We start from the raw sequence: 14,880 nt of genomic DNA, 5'->3' as shown, positions 1-14,880 counted from the left end.
GTGCCTGCCCATTTCTGAGAAGCCTCAATGGCTTCCCACTTAAAAGCTAAGCTGCAAAGCCTTGGAATTGTTTCTCCTTAATCATAGGGATGGCATCAAATAGCTTCAGTTGGATCTACAATCAGGCAGGACCATGACCTTCAAAGGAAGCCACAGCTCCTCTTCCTTTCTCTGTCATACTCGGGAGGCTGCTGAAAAGCTGCAGCTGTGACCAGGAGTAAATTATGGAGCTAGGTCTGTGTGTGTGTGTGTGGGGGGGTGTGGGGGTTCAAAAGTATTTCTCTGACTTCTCCTTGAATGCCAGTCATGGAGGATTGATGCAGTCACCCTACTTAGAGTGACTACCTATTTTATCCATGAAATCCCAAGTTTTCCATCATGCAAATATTTCATTGACATTTATTTCAAAGTTATCCTAGTTTATTGCTCAATTTCAGTCTTTATAGGTATTCTAAATTTAGGAGGATGGGACATAATGGGCTGATTCTGCTGTAAATTAAGTATTTCTGTTGCAGATTAAGGTGGAAATACCATCCTGAACCCGTATATCAAAAACATTAACGAATGACCATGCACACAATTGATTTGAAATTGTTTGTATCACCAGCTACAAGCAGCAGAATGTTGAAAGGTTATTGAAAAGTATAGATAACAATGGTTTAAACTGTTCATGTGATCGAATAGTCTATTCTGGGGTCTGCTTTGCTCTGGACCCTCCCCTCTCTCTGGGTGCCCTGCACACGGTGACCAGCTAGGCTGCCTTCTGCACCATGCTCCTCCTGACTCATTCTCGCTGGTGCGCGTGTGTCTGTCCCTGGAGGCTGCCTGTGGGTTACCTCACCACTTTGCTGGGTGCATCAGTGCTACCCTTGCTGCATCCCTTCTCAGGGGGGCGTGGGAGCCGATGCCCACCTCACACTGCACCTTCAGAGTAGACTGGGGGTGAGCACCATGGTGGTCTGCAGGTGTTGCTGGGAGCACTGGGAGAAAGCCTGTCCTCACATCCAGCCCTGAGCTGTGTGCTGCTGGGGCTCCTCCCCACCCATCTCCAGCTCACCCTCTCCCCTGTTGCAAGGGTCTGAATGTGTGCATCCCTCAGAATCAGGGTCTGAAATCCTAGTCTCCAAGCAGATGTTGGTAAGAGCTGGTAAGAGACCGCCAGCTGCCTAGCCCCTCTGCCAAGCGGGGACAGTGACAGGAAGGCCGCTGTGACCCTGAAGGTCCCTCAGCACACCTGCCGAGGACACCTGGGGGAGGCTGGCACACAGGGCAGCAGGTGCTGGCTGACAGAACATGTGTGGGCGTGGCTTTTGAGCTGGGTGCTGTGGAGAGGCTGGAAGGGTCTGGGCTGTGTCCTAGAAAAAGCTGTGTTGCTGTGAATACCCGGGCAAGGGCTCGGGGCCAGGGAAGCGCCGTCCTCGGGGGCCAACCTCAGGTCCTGTGCGGTGAGAACAGGTTGTTGGTGGACACGTGCGTGGGTGAGGCCTGGTCACACAGGGGAGGGGTTGAGCGGGGGTACCCCGATCCATGCCCTGTGGAAGGCAGACCTTGTGGATGATGAACGTGAGACAAGGGGAATGATTTGTGATGGAGCCGAGAAGCAGGCCCTCAGCAGACAATGCCTGGAGTAAGTCACTGTTCCCATATGAACTTGTCTACACCGCAGTCACAGGGCACAGGTGGAGAGCACACATCTGCCCACACCTGCACTGCTGCCCTCCCTCCTGAGCCTGCTGGAGCGGGATTCAGACTGCAGGGCCTGCCTCCTGGGCTGGTATCCCCTGCAGGGTCTGTGGGCCAGGCATGGCCAGCCACGGGCAGTGAGGCTGAGCACCAGGAGCTGGTGCTGCTGCTCCCGGGAGGCAGCTGTGTCAGCTCCGCTCCAGTGAGAAGGCCTGGGGGCTGTGCAGATGAGTCAGGGTGCCAGGATCAGCTGGGTGTTCCTGTGTCTGGCCCACCGCTGGGCAGCAGGCTGGGTAGAGGTGCCCAGTGCTCCATGTCACCCCGTCACTTCACACCAAGAGGCCTCTGCCACACACCCAATCAGTTACAAGGCTTTGTAGCCTCAGTGACTGCTGGGTAGATGGACCCACTGGCCTAGGAACAGGAAGCATGGTCCAACCCTGCGGTCAGACCTCAGAGAACTGGTGAGGCCCTTGGTTTCTAGTCAGCCGGGATGGGGGCATCGCCATGCAGAAGATGGGCCCTCTGTGACGTCCACTCTGTGACATCCTGGCCAGACCCGTGTGTGCCCAGCATGTCCTTGGCCTCAGGAAGGTCATTTCCCCTGGGGCTGTGGACACTTGGCTGGGAGAGAAGCCCTCTGCTCTCCGGTGAGTGTCTTGCCTGCAAGTCGGGCTTTGTGATGGACTGGAGCCCAGAGGAGGCAGTCCCACCCCCAGGTACTGTCAGGGCGCCCAGCTGTGATTCAAAGCCAGGAACCTGGTGGCAGGAAGACCGCGGCCTGTGTCTGGAGAGCCTGCAGGGCTGGGGCATGGCCAGGGGCTTCTCTGAGAGAAGCTGCAGCCCCACAGCCCACCAGGCCTGAGGGTGCTGGAGCAGAAGCATCTGCCTTCCCTTGGCCACTGACATTTCTGGCCTCAGCTGAGGTGGGTAAAATATACAAATATTTGTGAGGCAGCTGAAGAAGTGCCTGTAGACAGATTATTTAGGGGCGGGGGAGGTTGCTGTGGCGTAACAAGTAAAGTCACAGCTGGCAACACCAGCATCCACGTGGGAAACCTGGGTGCAGTTCCATCCTCCTGGCTTTGGCCGGGCCCAGCCCTGGCTGCTGCGGCTATTTGGGGAGTAAACCAATGGATGGAAGATCTCTTTCCCTCTCTCTGTAACTTTCAAGTAAATAAAATAAACCTAAAATTAAAAAGCAGCAATGTGTTTATTTTTTAAAGATTGATTTATTTACTTGAAAGTCAGAGTTACAGAGATAGAGAGAGAGGTCTTACATCTGCAGGTTCACTCTCCAATTGTCCTCAGTGGCTGGAGCTGCATGGATCTAAAGCTAGGAGCTTCCTCTGGGTCTCCCACATGAGTGCAGTACTTGGGCCATCTTCTACTGCTTTCTCAGGCCATAGCAGAGAGCTGGACCGGAAGTGGAGCAGCCGGGAATCGAAACCAGCACGCATATGGGATGCCGGCACTGCAGGTGTGGCAGCTTTCTTCAGTGAGCTGAAGAGCCAGTCCCAGCAACAATGTTTTAAAATAAATTAAAAATAACTATTTGTTTGAAAGGCAAGGTGAGTGAGAGATCTATCTGCTGATGGCCCCATATGCTTGCAGCAGCTAGGGCTGGGCCAGGCAGGAGCCAGGAGCCCAGAATACATCCAGATCTCCGGTGTGGGCGGCAGGGACCCAAGCACTTGGTTGAGCATCCGTTACCTCTCAGGTTGCACTAGCAGGGAGCCAGATGGGAAGCAGCGTAGCACACCAATATGGCATGCAGCTGTCCCAAGCAACGGCCTACCCCACAGCACCCCATCACGCACCCCTAAATGTCTCTATAAAAGAGGTTCTTCAGTGACCAACACCTGCAACAATGCTCAAGTTCTTTAGGAATCAGGTACACTCAGATGGAGCCTGAAAGCTCCAGAGCAGTCAGGCAATCACAATGGGAATGACAGCACCATTTGGCAGGGACACGGCCATGCAAGGAAGCTCGGGCTGTGGGTGTGCAATGCTACAAGCATTCCAGGAACCCAGCAGTGTCTCCCAGGGTGCAGAGATGCAGCTTCTACACTGTAGCTCCTCCACTATGTACATACCTGACAGATCTGTGCCGTGTCACCAAAACCTGTGCCAGAGTTTAAATACCAGCACTCAGAGCCCCAACCGGAAAACACTGCCATGTGCCTGATGGTGACTACTCACGCAATGATTCAACGCTGGCAAAGGTGAGACACAGCAAAATGCAAGACAAGTTCAAGTCAGCCTTTGGAATCAGAAAGGCCAGGTCGAGTCCCTGCCCTCCGACATCATTTACAGCAAGCGTCAGGTGTCAGTTGGACCCACTGTGTGTCAGTGCTGGTGCCTGAGGCCCTGGGACTCCCCTCAGGTGTGCCTAGCTTCTGCAGAGCTGGTGGCTCCCAGGTATGTCAGGAACGTTTCCTAAGACAGCTCTACCTGAGGGGACTTGAAGACAAATGTGCCATCCACAGGCACAGGTACTGACCCTGCAGCACTGCTGTCGCCTCGCAGGTTGAAGATGCAAGTTCCAGTGAAAATGTGGGGACATAGAAAAGTTAATACAGAGAAGATGGAGAATGAGAAAACAAAGCAAGTGTCAGGAAGGAGCACCTGCTGCCATGAAGCCCAGCCCTTAGTGTGTCCATTATTTCCAGAAACAGACGGCTTGTTCCTATGAAAATAAGCAACACATTCATTTGGATGTCTTAGGGATACTAGCCATTAATGTGTCCCGTAGTGATACAGATATCAAAACAAACTTTTATGATAAAGCATTTTGACATTGTGGTAGTATTTTTACATTCCATCTAAAATGCTTTTTATTCTTTTTTCTATTTTTAAAATTTATTATTTTACTTATTTATTTATTTGAAAGCTAGAGTTAGTGGGAGAAATAGAGAGGTCTTCCATTTGTTGGTTCACTCCCCAAATGGCCACAATGGCTGGAGCTGGGCTGATCGGATGCCAGGAGCCAGAGTTTCTTCAGGGTCTGCTGCATAGGTGCAGGGGCCCAAGGACTGGGGCCATCCTCCACTGCTTTCCCAGGCCATAGCAGGGACTGGATCAGAAGGAGAGCAGCCAGGACTCGAACACACCCCTGATGCCAGCATTGCAGGTGGCAGCTTTACCCACTATGCCACAGCACCAGCCCACCAGCCCCTCTTTTATATATTTAGAAGGCAAAGTGAAAGAGAGACCTTCCATCTGCTGGTTCACCTCCCATTTGCCCACCACAGCCAGGCCAGGCCAGGCTGGACCCAACATCCTAAACCCAGGGCAGAAAGTGCAGGAGGAGTGAGGCAGTGTTTTTACACCAGGCATCACATGATCTGCCAGATCCTCTTAGGAGAAGAACCTCAGGGAACCTCAACCAGCGAGGTGCAGCTCCAGGAGCTGCAACTAGAAGGGGTCTATTTCCGCGGTGCATTTGCACAGGTGGAACACTGCTCACAACCTCAGTTATGGGGAAGCAATGATGAGGAAGAGTGAAACTCATGGTGCAACATATTTATATTAACTTTAATAAAACTCTAGTAGGGAGTTACTAACAGTGACTATAGTTAAATGGGGGAAATTAAGTGGGGCAATTAAACTGATACAACGCAGGCCTCAGCTTCACAGCAGGGAGGCCACTGTCCCAGGCACCAGGCTCACAATGAGCTCAGATCTGCTCCTGAGGTTCTAGCACTTGGTCATGAGGGCATCACGATGGTGTTCATGGCCTTGAGGCTGCTGTGGGCTTCTTGACAGGGGGCTCCAGCTGGCGGGACAGGGTGTAGCTAACGGAGAGAGCACAGCCATGAGTCCACCAAGAGCCTCAGCTCAGGCCTCCCTCCCAGGGCCTGTCCAGGAGCTGCAGTCCTGGGGCCAGCAGTGCCCATGGGACAGGGCCTGCTGCCCACCAGGGGGCCTGGACAATGCCTCCTGCAGCTGCACAGCAGGGAGAGCCCTCCCCACCCCCACACTAGGCTTCACTTAATTCCTGCCCATCACTCACCTCTCCTTCTCAGTGAGAAACTCCACAGACCGGAACCACACGACAAACTCCTCATCATGCTTAAAATAATACTTGCTCGCTGCCACCTGCAGTAGTTGGATTTCTTGCAGGACTTTAATTTCCTGGGGACAGAGGGACACACAAGACACTGTTAGGGCCTGGGCTAGGAACGCTGTGGGGACCTGGTAGGGGAGGGGCTGTGGTGTTCTGGGTGTTTCCTCTTAAGAGGCCTCCTCCCCTCCATCCCATGCAGGCCCCACCCTGGCCTCCGATGGGGGTGCAAATAGCCCCTCCCCAGGGGCTTCTCCTTGATTCCAGTCCTCTACCCGCACCCACCCTAGGGATGGGTCTCCCCCTCATGTGCACCCAGCCCTCCTAATAGAGCAAAGCTGCAGGGGTGATGCATGGGGGTCCCGACCGGGGCCACCTGTGACCCCCAGTGCCCTCCTGCCCTGAGTGAGGCCACAGCTGCTCACCTTATTCAGTTTCTGGAAGCTGACATCAGCCTGCTGGAAGGCAGACAGAGTCCATAAGAACCACCCCCAGCTGGGCCCAGCCCCGACCCTCCCCTTCATGAGGCCATCAAGGGGATGTGGGTAGGCAAGGACAAGGATCTGGGTGAGCTCTGGAGAGGGGACGTGGCAGCTGAGGCTCAGGCACCTGCTGTTCTCCCCTGCCTGGTGACAGGAGGGAAACAGAGGCTGGGATGGGCGAGGGTGCTTGGCCATGTCAGTGCTTCCTGACCTTGCTGGGCCCAATTTCTCTCCTGCCCATGGAGCCTACCCGAGGGGAGGCCAAGGAGGCTCAGCCAAGACCTTGTGTAGCTTTGTCCCACCAGGAAAGGGAGGGGCACCCGGTTGGAGGCCCCGACACTCCCAGGGCAGAGGCAGTGAAGCCCCAGCCCCAGGGATGGCTGTGAGGTTCAGGAGAGGGGGGCAGCGCTGAAGGCTAAGAGCGCAGTCCAGACTCTCCCCACCCCCCCGCCCCCAAGCCTCAGGGACCCGGCCCACCCCACCTGCCCCAGGATCACTCACATGCACAGAGTCCCCCATCACAGTGTCCAACATCACCAGGTATTTCAGGTAGGTGCCAAGAAAGGGGACGACTCCCTGTGCCACAGGGGGTGGTGATGAGCACCTGCTCTCAGCTGCCCCCCGAGCCCTGGCCCCAGAGACCCCTCCACCCCAGCTCCTAGACCCTGGCTCATGTCTCCCCCTGGGAGCCATCCATACCTTGGCAGCCTCCCCCATTCTCCATCCTCCCAGCTACTCCCAGGACAGCAGGCACCGCTAGGACTCCTGCTGGGATGTCCAAGGGCACACAGGCCGTGTGGCCCCCAGCGCCACCTCAGCCTCAAGTGCACTGAGAGCCCAGCTGCCCCAGACCCTGGCTCTGGTCTCTCCGGTGGAGGCCACTGAGGCAGTGTGGGGACTGCAGGGAGGGCTGGAGGTGGAAGCCCTGCTCCTGTGGCTTGGGCCCCGGTGTGACGGAGGAGTCCCCTCACCCGGGCACACACACCTTCTGTTGTTTCCGCAGCCTCATCTGCGCTCTCTGGGGATTCTTCTCCCGGGAAGCAAGCTTGAAGGCACCCTTCTGCCAGGATCAAGATCAGGGTCACAGGGCCTGCCCACACCTGGGCCCTCTGCTGGGCCCTGCATGTTTGACCCCCTCCCCCAAGTGCACTCTGGATGCTGTGGCTCCCACCCTCACTGGGGGCACCTTGTGCAAGGGGCCTCCCTGGGTCTGGTCCTTGGCTGGCGACGGTGCTGGGTGCCCCCCTCACAACTGTCCTGACTCAGCATGCTACGCCTGCCCTCCTCCTCCTCACTGTCCCCTGGGAGGAAGGCCAGCCCCTGCACCATGCATCACCCTTCCTGGTGCCTCACTGACCCCCGTGAGCCCTGCACTACAGGTTCATGAGCCCCATCCTCCATTTGAGAAATCAGAGGCCATGGGCAGTGACCAGCCCAGGGCCACACAGGAGAACCTGCCCTGTCCCCAGCTGACTACCACCCCACTGCTTCAGCCCAACTACAGCTGCACTCCTGTCCAGGCACAGCCATGGAGGGAGAGGGCCAGGTGGTCTCAGGAGGCCTGGCTGACAGGTGATAGCCACCCAGCCCCACTGGGTCCCCCCCTCCCCGGCAGGGTTGAGGATGAACCACAGCTTCTGCTGCACATCTCCCCTGCCACTCAGGGAGTGAACCTTAGGGATCATCTCTGAGTGACAGGCAGGACCTGCACAGGCTCTGGGTGGTGACATTTTGCTTCCTCCCTACCCCTCAAACACTTGTCCCGCCTCCCAGCCCCCTTACCTTGGTGAGCCGATCTCTGCTCAAGCCATTGTCCTTCTCACACAGGCGCTCAAATTTTTTGCAGCTATTCCTGTGGAGATGGGAAACCAGGAAGAGCTACTCAGTGTGATGGGAGGGTGGTGAGTGCAGCTCCCTTCACTCGACAGCAAGGAGGATGCACACGGCCCAGGTGAGTTTCCCACTGAGTTCCCTAAGCCCTGGTGCCCAGGGGACAGGAGGGGAGCTCAAGTGGTTCTCCTGGGCCCCTCCCCTCCACTGAGCAACACTGTTCTGCCTCAAGTTCACCTGCACAGGGAGCTCTGGTGCTGCCCAGGAGCACTATTAAAGAACTGGTGCCTGACAGCAAAGCAAATATCATCCTGCGGCAAAAATTAGGCAGAAGGTCTAGGGGTCTCGAAGGTGCCATCCCCATGCCTCCCCTTTAGAGTCCACGTCTGGCCCCTCCCAGAGTCATGGGGGTTAGTGCTGAGTCCTAGGGTCCCAGGTACACCCTGGTGCTCCTGTGGGAGAAGGCACCCACCTGGAGACTTCTCCCCACGTCTCTTGCAGGCGACAAATTGGGGAGGTCTGTAGAGCAGTGAGGATGGCATGGGCCGAGGAAACGTTCCTGAGGGTCTGGCACTCCTGGAGAGCAGAGCGGATGAGGGAGAAGTCACCTGATCCCCCTGGGCTGACGTCCCCCTCCTGCATCAGATGCCCATGGAGCCACAGGAAGGCACGAGGGCACTGTGGCCACTCTCACAGGGAGAGGATTGGGTTCAACCCACACAGAGTTTCAGGTGGGAGGTGAGCATGCACCCCTGGGGGAAGTGTCAGGTCAGGCCCCTCCCTGCCAGCGAGGGCCCAGGGTTTGTGCAGGGTCTTCAGCCACAGGGTGTACTCCTGAGGGCTGATAAAGCAAAGTGGCCATTCCCAGAGTGCAGTGAGCGAGGGCCCTGGTCGCCCGCAGCTGACCTTGGCCACCTTGATCCAGTGCTCCACCACACGGGCCCTGTCCGTGGCCTTCATGCTGGGGTCCCCCAAGCATGTGGTTACTACACAATTTGTCACACAGTTGAACTGCTGGACGGTGGCATGGACAGTGGAGGCCAGGTGTTCCTTGCCTCTCTTGTTGCTCTTGGTCCAGACAGAGCCCAGGCAGTGGAAGGGCACGACCTTCTGGAACAGCTCCTGGGGAGGAGAGTGTCCCATGGGCACAGCCACCCCCACTCAGAGTGCAGGGGTGCTGTGCATGGGGCTCACAGCGGTGGGAGCAGCAGCCCCCTGAGGGTGCCCAGAGCCCCACGGCCCAGAGCCCATTCTTGGAGAGAAGACACAGAGGTGTTTTCTCCCAGGCATCCTGGCCAACTCCCCATCCCTCAGCCCATCACCTACAGCCCTCTGCTCCTTGTGCCCATCCCAGCACACCTCCCTGTGGCAGCTACAACAAGGGCTCTGTTTGTGTGTCTGCTCTGGGACCCCGTCCAACTCTGAAGCCTGATCAGTGCTGAGACAGGTAGGCATTCTGGGCAGACCAGCAGGGACGGGGGGCCTGGCTGCACCTCAGTGAGTGCCCTCCACCACCACCAGGCCACACCGTGCCCAGCTTTCTGTCTGTCGCTCTGTGCACCTGGCATGAGTGTGTCCCATCTGTGCTGTGCACAGGGGGCAGGTGGGTTAGGACATGAGAAACGAGCCCGGGTCACACTGGGGCTGAGACATGAAGCCTGGGCTGACTCAGAACACTGGACTCTGGCCAGGGCTTGAGTGGGACGGCAGGTACCACAGGGACGCCGTGGTCCTGGCCCTGCCCAGCAGAGCCGGCTGCTCACCGCATCCAGAAGTGTGAGCTGTTCTGCCATCGTCCTGGGGGAGAAGGCGGTGATGTCAACCATCTCTGCCCCAGGCAGCTCCTCTGCAGTCCCAGCCCAGCCAGAGGAGGCCTGTGGATCTGGCCCTGGTGCTGATTGTGCACATGGGGGCAGGCCCCATGGGGAAGCTGGCCCTGGCTCTGGAGCAGGTCCTGGCTGAGTCAGTGGTGCTGCAGCTGGCTCCAGAGCCAGTGCGCAGAAGGGTGCTGGCCCTGCACGCAGAGCAGGAGCTGGAAGAAGAGAAAGGGTTGCCAACGTGAATCACCTTCCAGTGGCCTCTGCAAACCCCGAGAAGTCGCACTGCCTGGAAGGGGATTCCAGCCCCAAACACCACCCCTGAGAGACCTGCAGACTGCGCTGTGCCTCACCATCTGCTTTGGCCTCAGGGTGCTGGGCGTGTCCAGGCAGGGCATACAGAAAGTACACCTGGGTCCCCAGGTCTCCTCCAGGCAGGCTGACAGGCTTGCAGCCCACCTTCATCTTCAGCAGTGGAAGGCTGGTGTTGCCATGGAGCTCTGCCTTGTACAGGTCTCTGCAGTGTCCCAGGAAGGAAGCCATGTTGCTGGGGACGCAAGCATGGGTAGCGGGGTCAGAGGCTGGCCTTGGCCATCACACTGCACTGCCCTGGGCCCCTTTATGGCTCTGGGGCCCTGGGCATGCCTCAGCCTGTCCAGAGCATGACCCCACCCCCCAAGCCCTCCTGGGCTGCCCTGGCCGTGGGAGACCTGGTCAACAGGGCTGGTGCACACCCCGTGGTGACAGCCTCCCAGTGACCTTCTTTCCTGAGGGGAGGGCCCCCGGTGCTCAGCACAGAGGCTCCAGGCAGACTTAGGAGCAGGTTTCTCAGGATCTCTGCAGGTCTTGGCCTCCTGGGGTGTGGGCAGGGTGCATGGGTGGAGCTGGGAAGCACCTGTGCTGGGCATGGACCCCTGGCTGCTCTGCGCCCCAGCCTCCCCTCTCCTTTACAGGTCTGGGACCCCATTCACAGCTCTGTTCTCCTTTCCTTTGCGGAGAGTCCTCATGTGCCTGGAGAGCACAGAAGCTCACCTATGGAATATCTGGTCCAGGAAATACGGAACAGTGCTGAAGTCACCATATGAGCACAGCAGAGTGGACAGGTAAGCAATGGTTCTTCCTGGGGAGGCCGGGACCAGGGACTCCTCCAGCTTCACCCCGGTGCCTGCCTGCAGGCTCCACAGGGGGCAGACCTCTGCCAGGTGCAGTGTGGACACACCTCCAAACTAGGGGGGACCAGCAGGGACAGGAGTCAGAGGCAGCTCCAGGAACCCCCAACCATGGGAGTCTGGGGTGGGAGAAAATCCCCTCACAGAGGGCAACCAGCTGCACCAAGTGACCCCTCACATCCCTGGGGGGTGGGGAATGAAAGGCCCAGAGTGACTTTGTTGGCCACATAGAGAGCAGCGTGGGAGAGTGGGGAGGGCAGAGTATCCCCACAGGGAGGCCAGCAGCTGGGAGCAGCAGTGCAGAGATGGAAGCTGGCGGTGTCCCGGCCACAGCCCTTCTGCATGGTGATCTGACCATGGCTGCTCCAGGGGGACACCTCAGCCCCTCTCCCCAGCAAGTGCTGTCTGGGCCTCTGTCTCAGCAGGGCATTAGCTCCTGTGAGAGCGACGGTGACGCTCTGACTCTGCGTCCCTGAGTGTGGTTGCATGTGCCATGTGCTCCTGAGGAGGTGATGGACGTTAGGCCAGGCCATGGTGTGGGCCCCAGCTCTGCCATGCTGATAAGGAGAGGGGACAAGGACACAGAGAAGCACGGGAGAACACAAGAACATGGGAACAGAGATGGACATGTACAAGCAGGAGACACAGGGACATCCAGCCCCCAGCACTGTGTGCAAACTCCTGTGTGAGAGAGCCGCCCTCGTGTGGGCCCTGGGCTGTGACTGCCCAGCAGACCAGGCTTCCAGGGGCGCTCTCTGAGGTCGTGACCTGCAGCAGGGCAGCCGGGGATGAGCACTGGAATCCCAGCTGAGCTGCAGATCAAATGTCCTTTCCCATGGAACAGGATGGAGACGTGTGTGGGCTCCAGGGCTGAGACCAAGAGACACACTGCTGACACGTGCATGGAGTAGTCTCTCTCTCTCTCTCTCTCTCTCTCTCTCTCTCTCTCTCGTGTAAGCCTCACCCGTGTGTGGGGTTTGGGTTCTCCATCGTGGGTTGTGGGGAGGTCTGGAAGCACAGCGGAGCTGACCCCTGCCCGGGATTCCCAGGCTGGGTGGGAAAACAGTGCTGTCCCACAAGCGGACGCTCTTGACTTTGTATCCAGGGAACCAGTAGTAACCTGTCCCCTGAAAATCCCACCAGGACCCGACATGGGGTTGCCATAACCCAGCTGTCAGTGGGCAGCAGAGGGGCGAGATCTCTTAGGAACGAGACTGGGGTCAGTCACTCGGGTGGAAAACACCATGACGGGGCCCAGAGGTGCCTATATCCAGGCTCTGGTCCTCGGCCCAGCCTGCTCATCTTGAGTCCCCGCCTGTGTATCTCCCTAGGCCCCTCCCTCAGCCCAGCCCAGCACTGTCCATGGCTGTTGGCCTGACACACCTGTCCATTGCTTGAGAAGATGAGTTCCTCATGGGAATCATTGCTGATCTCCAGCGTGGAGCCCTGCAAACAGAGTGCCCGGAGCCAGGCCAGAAGGCGTCAGTGTCCCACAGGAGACACCCCGTGAGTATTTCCACTCTCCAGGTCACATATGTAGGGACATCTGGGTATACCCCCAGCTAGGAGGACTCCAGGTGACACATGAGAACTCAGATGTAACTCCTGAGTGGACAAAATGGCCCCAACACCCACTTTCCCATCCGCCATCCCTGGAATGGATACGGACGACACCACAGCCGTCCTCCAACACCTGAATCCTGGTGCTGTGCAGGAAGGGCCCCTCCTCTTGTCCCCTTCGTGGGGACAGGAGGACAGCCCATTTGGGGTCACCAGAGACTCCGGGCCTGTATGGGACTTCCAGGGCTGCTAAACCCTGTTACCTGTGGCTGCCTCCTCCCCCATGGCCACAGGCATCCATAGTGAGAGCTCAGCCAGCGTGTTACACACTGGAAGAGACCTTCATTCTGGGCTTTGGCTCGGCGAGAGCCTCGCCTTGATGAGAAGCAGCAAGGGAACATAGTTCTCCCTGCAACGTTTCCTATCAAGTGAGCTGGCAATGGCTACCACTAGAATGTGGGTGCCTGGTTACCAGAGTTCCATGTTCTGTTGTGGCCCGTCACCAGGGAAATGAGGTCACTTCCTCCAGGTCCAGTACATGGACCCTTCCAGCAGGAAGAGCTCCCAAGGCCCTCTGGGCTGCTGACTGTTCCTCTCCTGCCCCGATGCCATCCCCTTGACTGTGCACAATTCTGCAAACACAGCCCCATCCCTCAGTGCCTGGGAGACCTGGATGGGGTCAGGATCCCAGGTTGAAGGGCACTCAGTTGGAGTCTAAACCTCCTTTTCCTATCATTTCCCAAAGAAAGCAGCCTGCTTCTTAGGAAGGCCCCTAAAATCCAAGCTAAGGTCAGTGAGGAAAGCCAAGGGCAGTGTATTAGACAAGCCCTAAGTTCTTAGGCCATCTTCTGCTGCTTTCCCAGGCTCATTAGCAGGGAGCTGAATCAGAAGTGGCACAGCTGAGCCACACACCGGCACCCCTATGGGATGCTGGCACAGCAGTTGGTGGCTTCACCTGCTAAAGCACAGCACCAGCTCCTGTGTGAGCTTTTATTTAGAATGCTGAGATTGAATGGTGGAACTCGTGGCAAGGTCATGGCATCAGCTGGAGTTTGAGTGACTTGTGGAAGCCCCAGCATGGGCCAGGGTCTTCTCCACTCCACAAGGGTGGCCCTCCATCCTGAGTCGGGTCTGGTCCTGGTTGTTCCCTTGCTCAGATGCTGCCCCCCAGTCAAAATCTCTGAGCTGGAACTAGTGTTTGCACTCTACCCTGCTGTAAGGACAGAGCTGCCTTCCCACGTCTCAGACACCCCCAAGCCTTCAAACACGAGTGTCAGCTTCAGCAGGCTCCTGAGCACCACATGGTTTCTCTCCCAGCCCCATGCTGCAAAGTCTGGCCTGCTTGCCATGGAGCACTGCTGTTCTCCAGACCCTGACCCTGCCAACGGCAGTGTGTCAGAGCCATCAGAAACCTGTATCCATCAGGGGTCTTTCCACAATTCTTTCCACCAATCTTTTTTTTTTTTTTTTTAAGATTTATGTATTTATTTGAAGGCAGAGTTACAGAGAGGCAGAGGTAGAGACAGAGAGGTCTTCCATCTGCTGGTTCACTCCAAATGGCCGCAATTGCTGGAGCTGCTCCAATCTCACCAGGAGCCAGGAGCTTCTTCTGGGTCTTCCACATGGGTGCAGGGGCCCAAGGACTTGGGCCATCTTCTCTTGCCTTCCCAGGCCGTAGCATAGAGCTGGAGGGGAAGTAGAGCAGCCGGGACTTGAACCAGTGTCCAAATGGGATCCTGGCACTGCAGGCATCAGCTTTACCTGCTATACTACAGCACTGGCCCCTTTCCTCATATTTTTTGGGTGAATCTTTGGCAGTTCTTGTTTTGCGGCTCTGTTGAACTACACTGGGTATCATGTGTGTTCTCACTAGAAGTTCTGTGGGCTCATGTTTGGGACCCTAGGCTGCTATTGTAGACATACAGGTGACAGATAGATGATGTAGATGATGGACTGATAGATGATAAGATATCTAGATGACAGATGATTAGATAGATAGATTAGATAGATGATTAGATAGATGATAATATAGCCACATTGTAGATAGATAAATGAGTAGATCGATGGTAGATGATAGAGACAGGCAGATGTAGGTGGAGGTTGATTGATAGATGATAGAGGGGCCAGCGCTGTGGTACAGCGGGTAAAGCAGCTGTCTTCAGTGCCAGCATATGGGCGCCAGTTAGAGCCCCGGCTGCTCTACTTCCAATCCAGCTCTCTACTATGGCCTCGGAAAGCAGTGGAAGATGGTCCAATTCCTTGGGCCCCTGCAC

The 14,880-nt window shown here is 56.9% G+C and overlaps 1 protein-coding gene across 1 annotated transcript; it reads right to left on the bottom strand.

Annotated features, from left to right (window-relative positions):
- Positions 1–5,204: 5,204 nt before the first annotated feature.
- LOC103345960 (ral-GDS-related protein) lies at positions 5,205–13,045 on the bottom strand. Its single transcript, XM_051829716.2, has 13 exons — positions 12,871–13,045; positions 12,431–12,493; positions 10,911–11,104; positions 10,232–10,425; positions 9,825–10,093; positions 8,968–9,183; positions 8,534–8,637; positions 8,014–8,083; positions 7,217–7,291; positions 6,733–6,807; positions 6,175–6,207; positions 5,699–5,820; positions 5,205–5,480 (listed from the first exon to the last, which is right to left on the bottom strand). Exons 1-13 carry the CDS (start codon positions 13,006–13,008, stop codon positions 5,417–5,419), a joined length of 1,617 nt encoding a protein of 538 aa, XP_051685676.2. The 5' UTR covers positions 13,009–13,045; the 3' UTR covers positions 5,205–5,416.
- Between the last annotated feature and the right edge of the window lie 1,835 nt (positions 13,046–14,880).

The sequence above is a fragment of the Oryctolagus cuniculus genome, chromosome 6 (assembly GCF_964237555.1).
Source record: "Oryctolagus cuniculus chromosome 6, mOryCun1.1, whole genome shotgun sequence".
NCBI lineage: Eukaryota > Metazoa > Chordata > Mammalia > Lagomorpha > Leporidae > Oryctolagus > Oryctolagus cuniculus.
The sequence above is the reverse complement of the archived record's forward strand: the minus strand, read 5'-3'. Positions and strand labels throughout refer to the sequence as shown.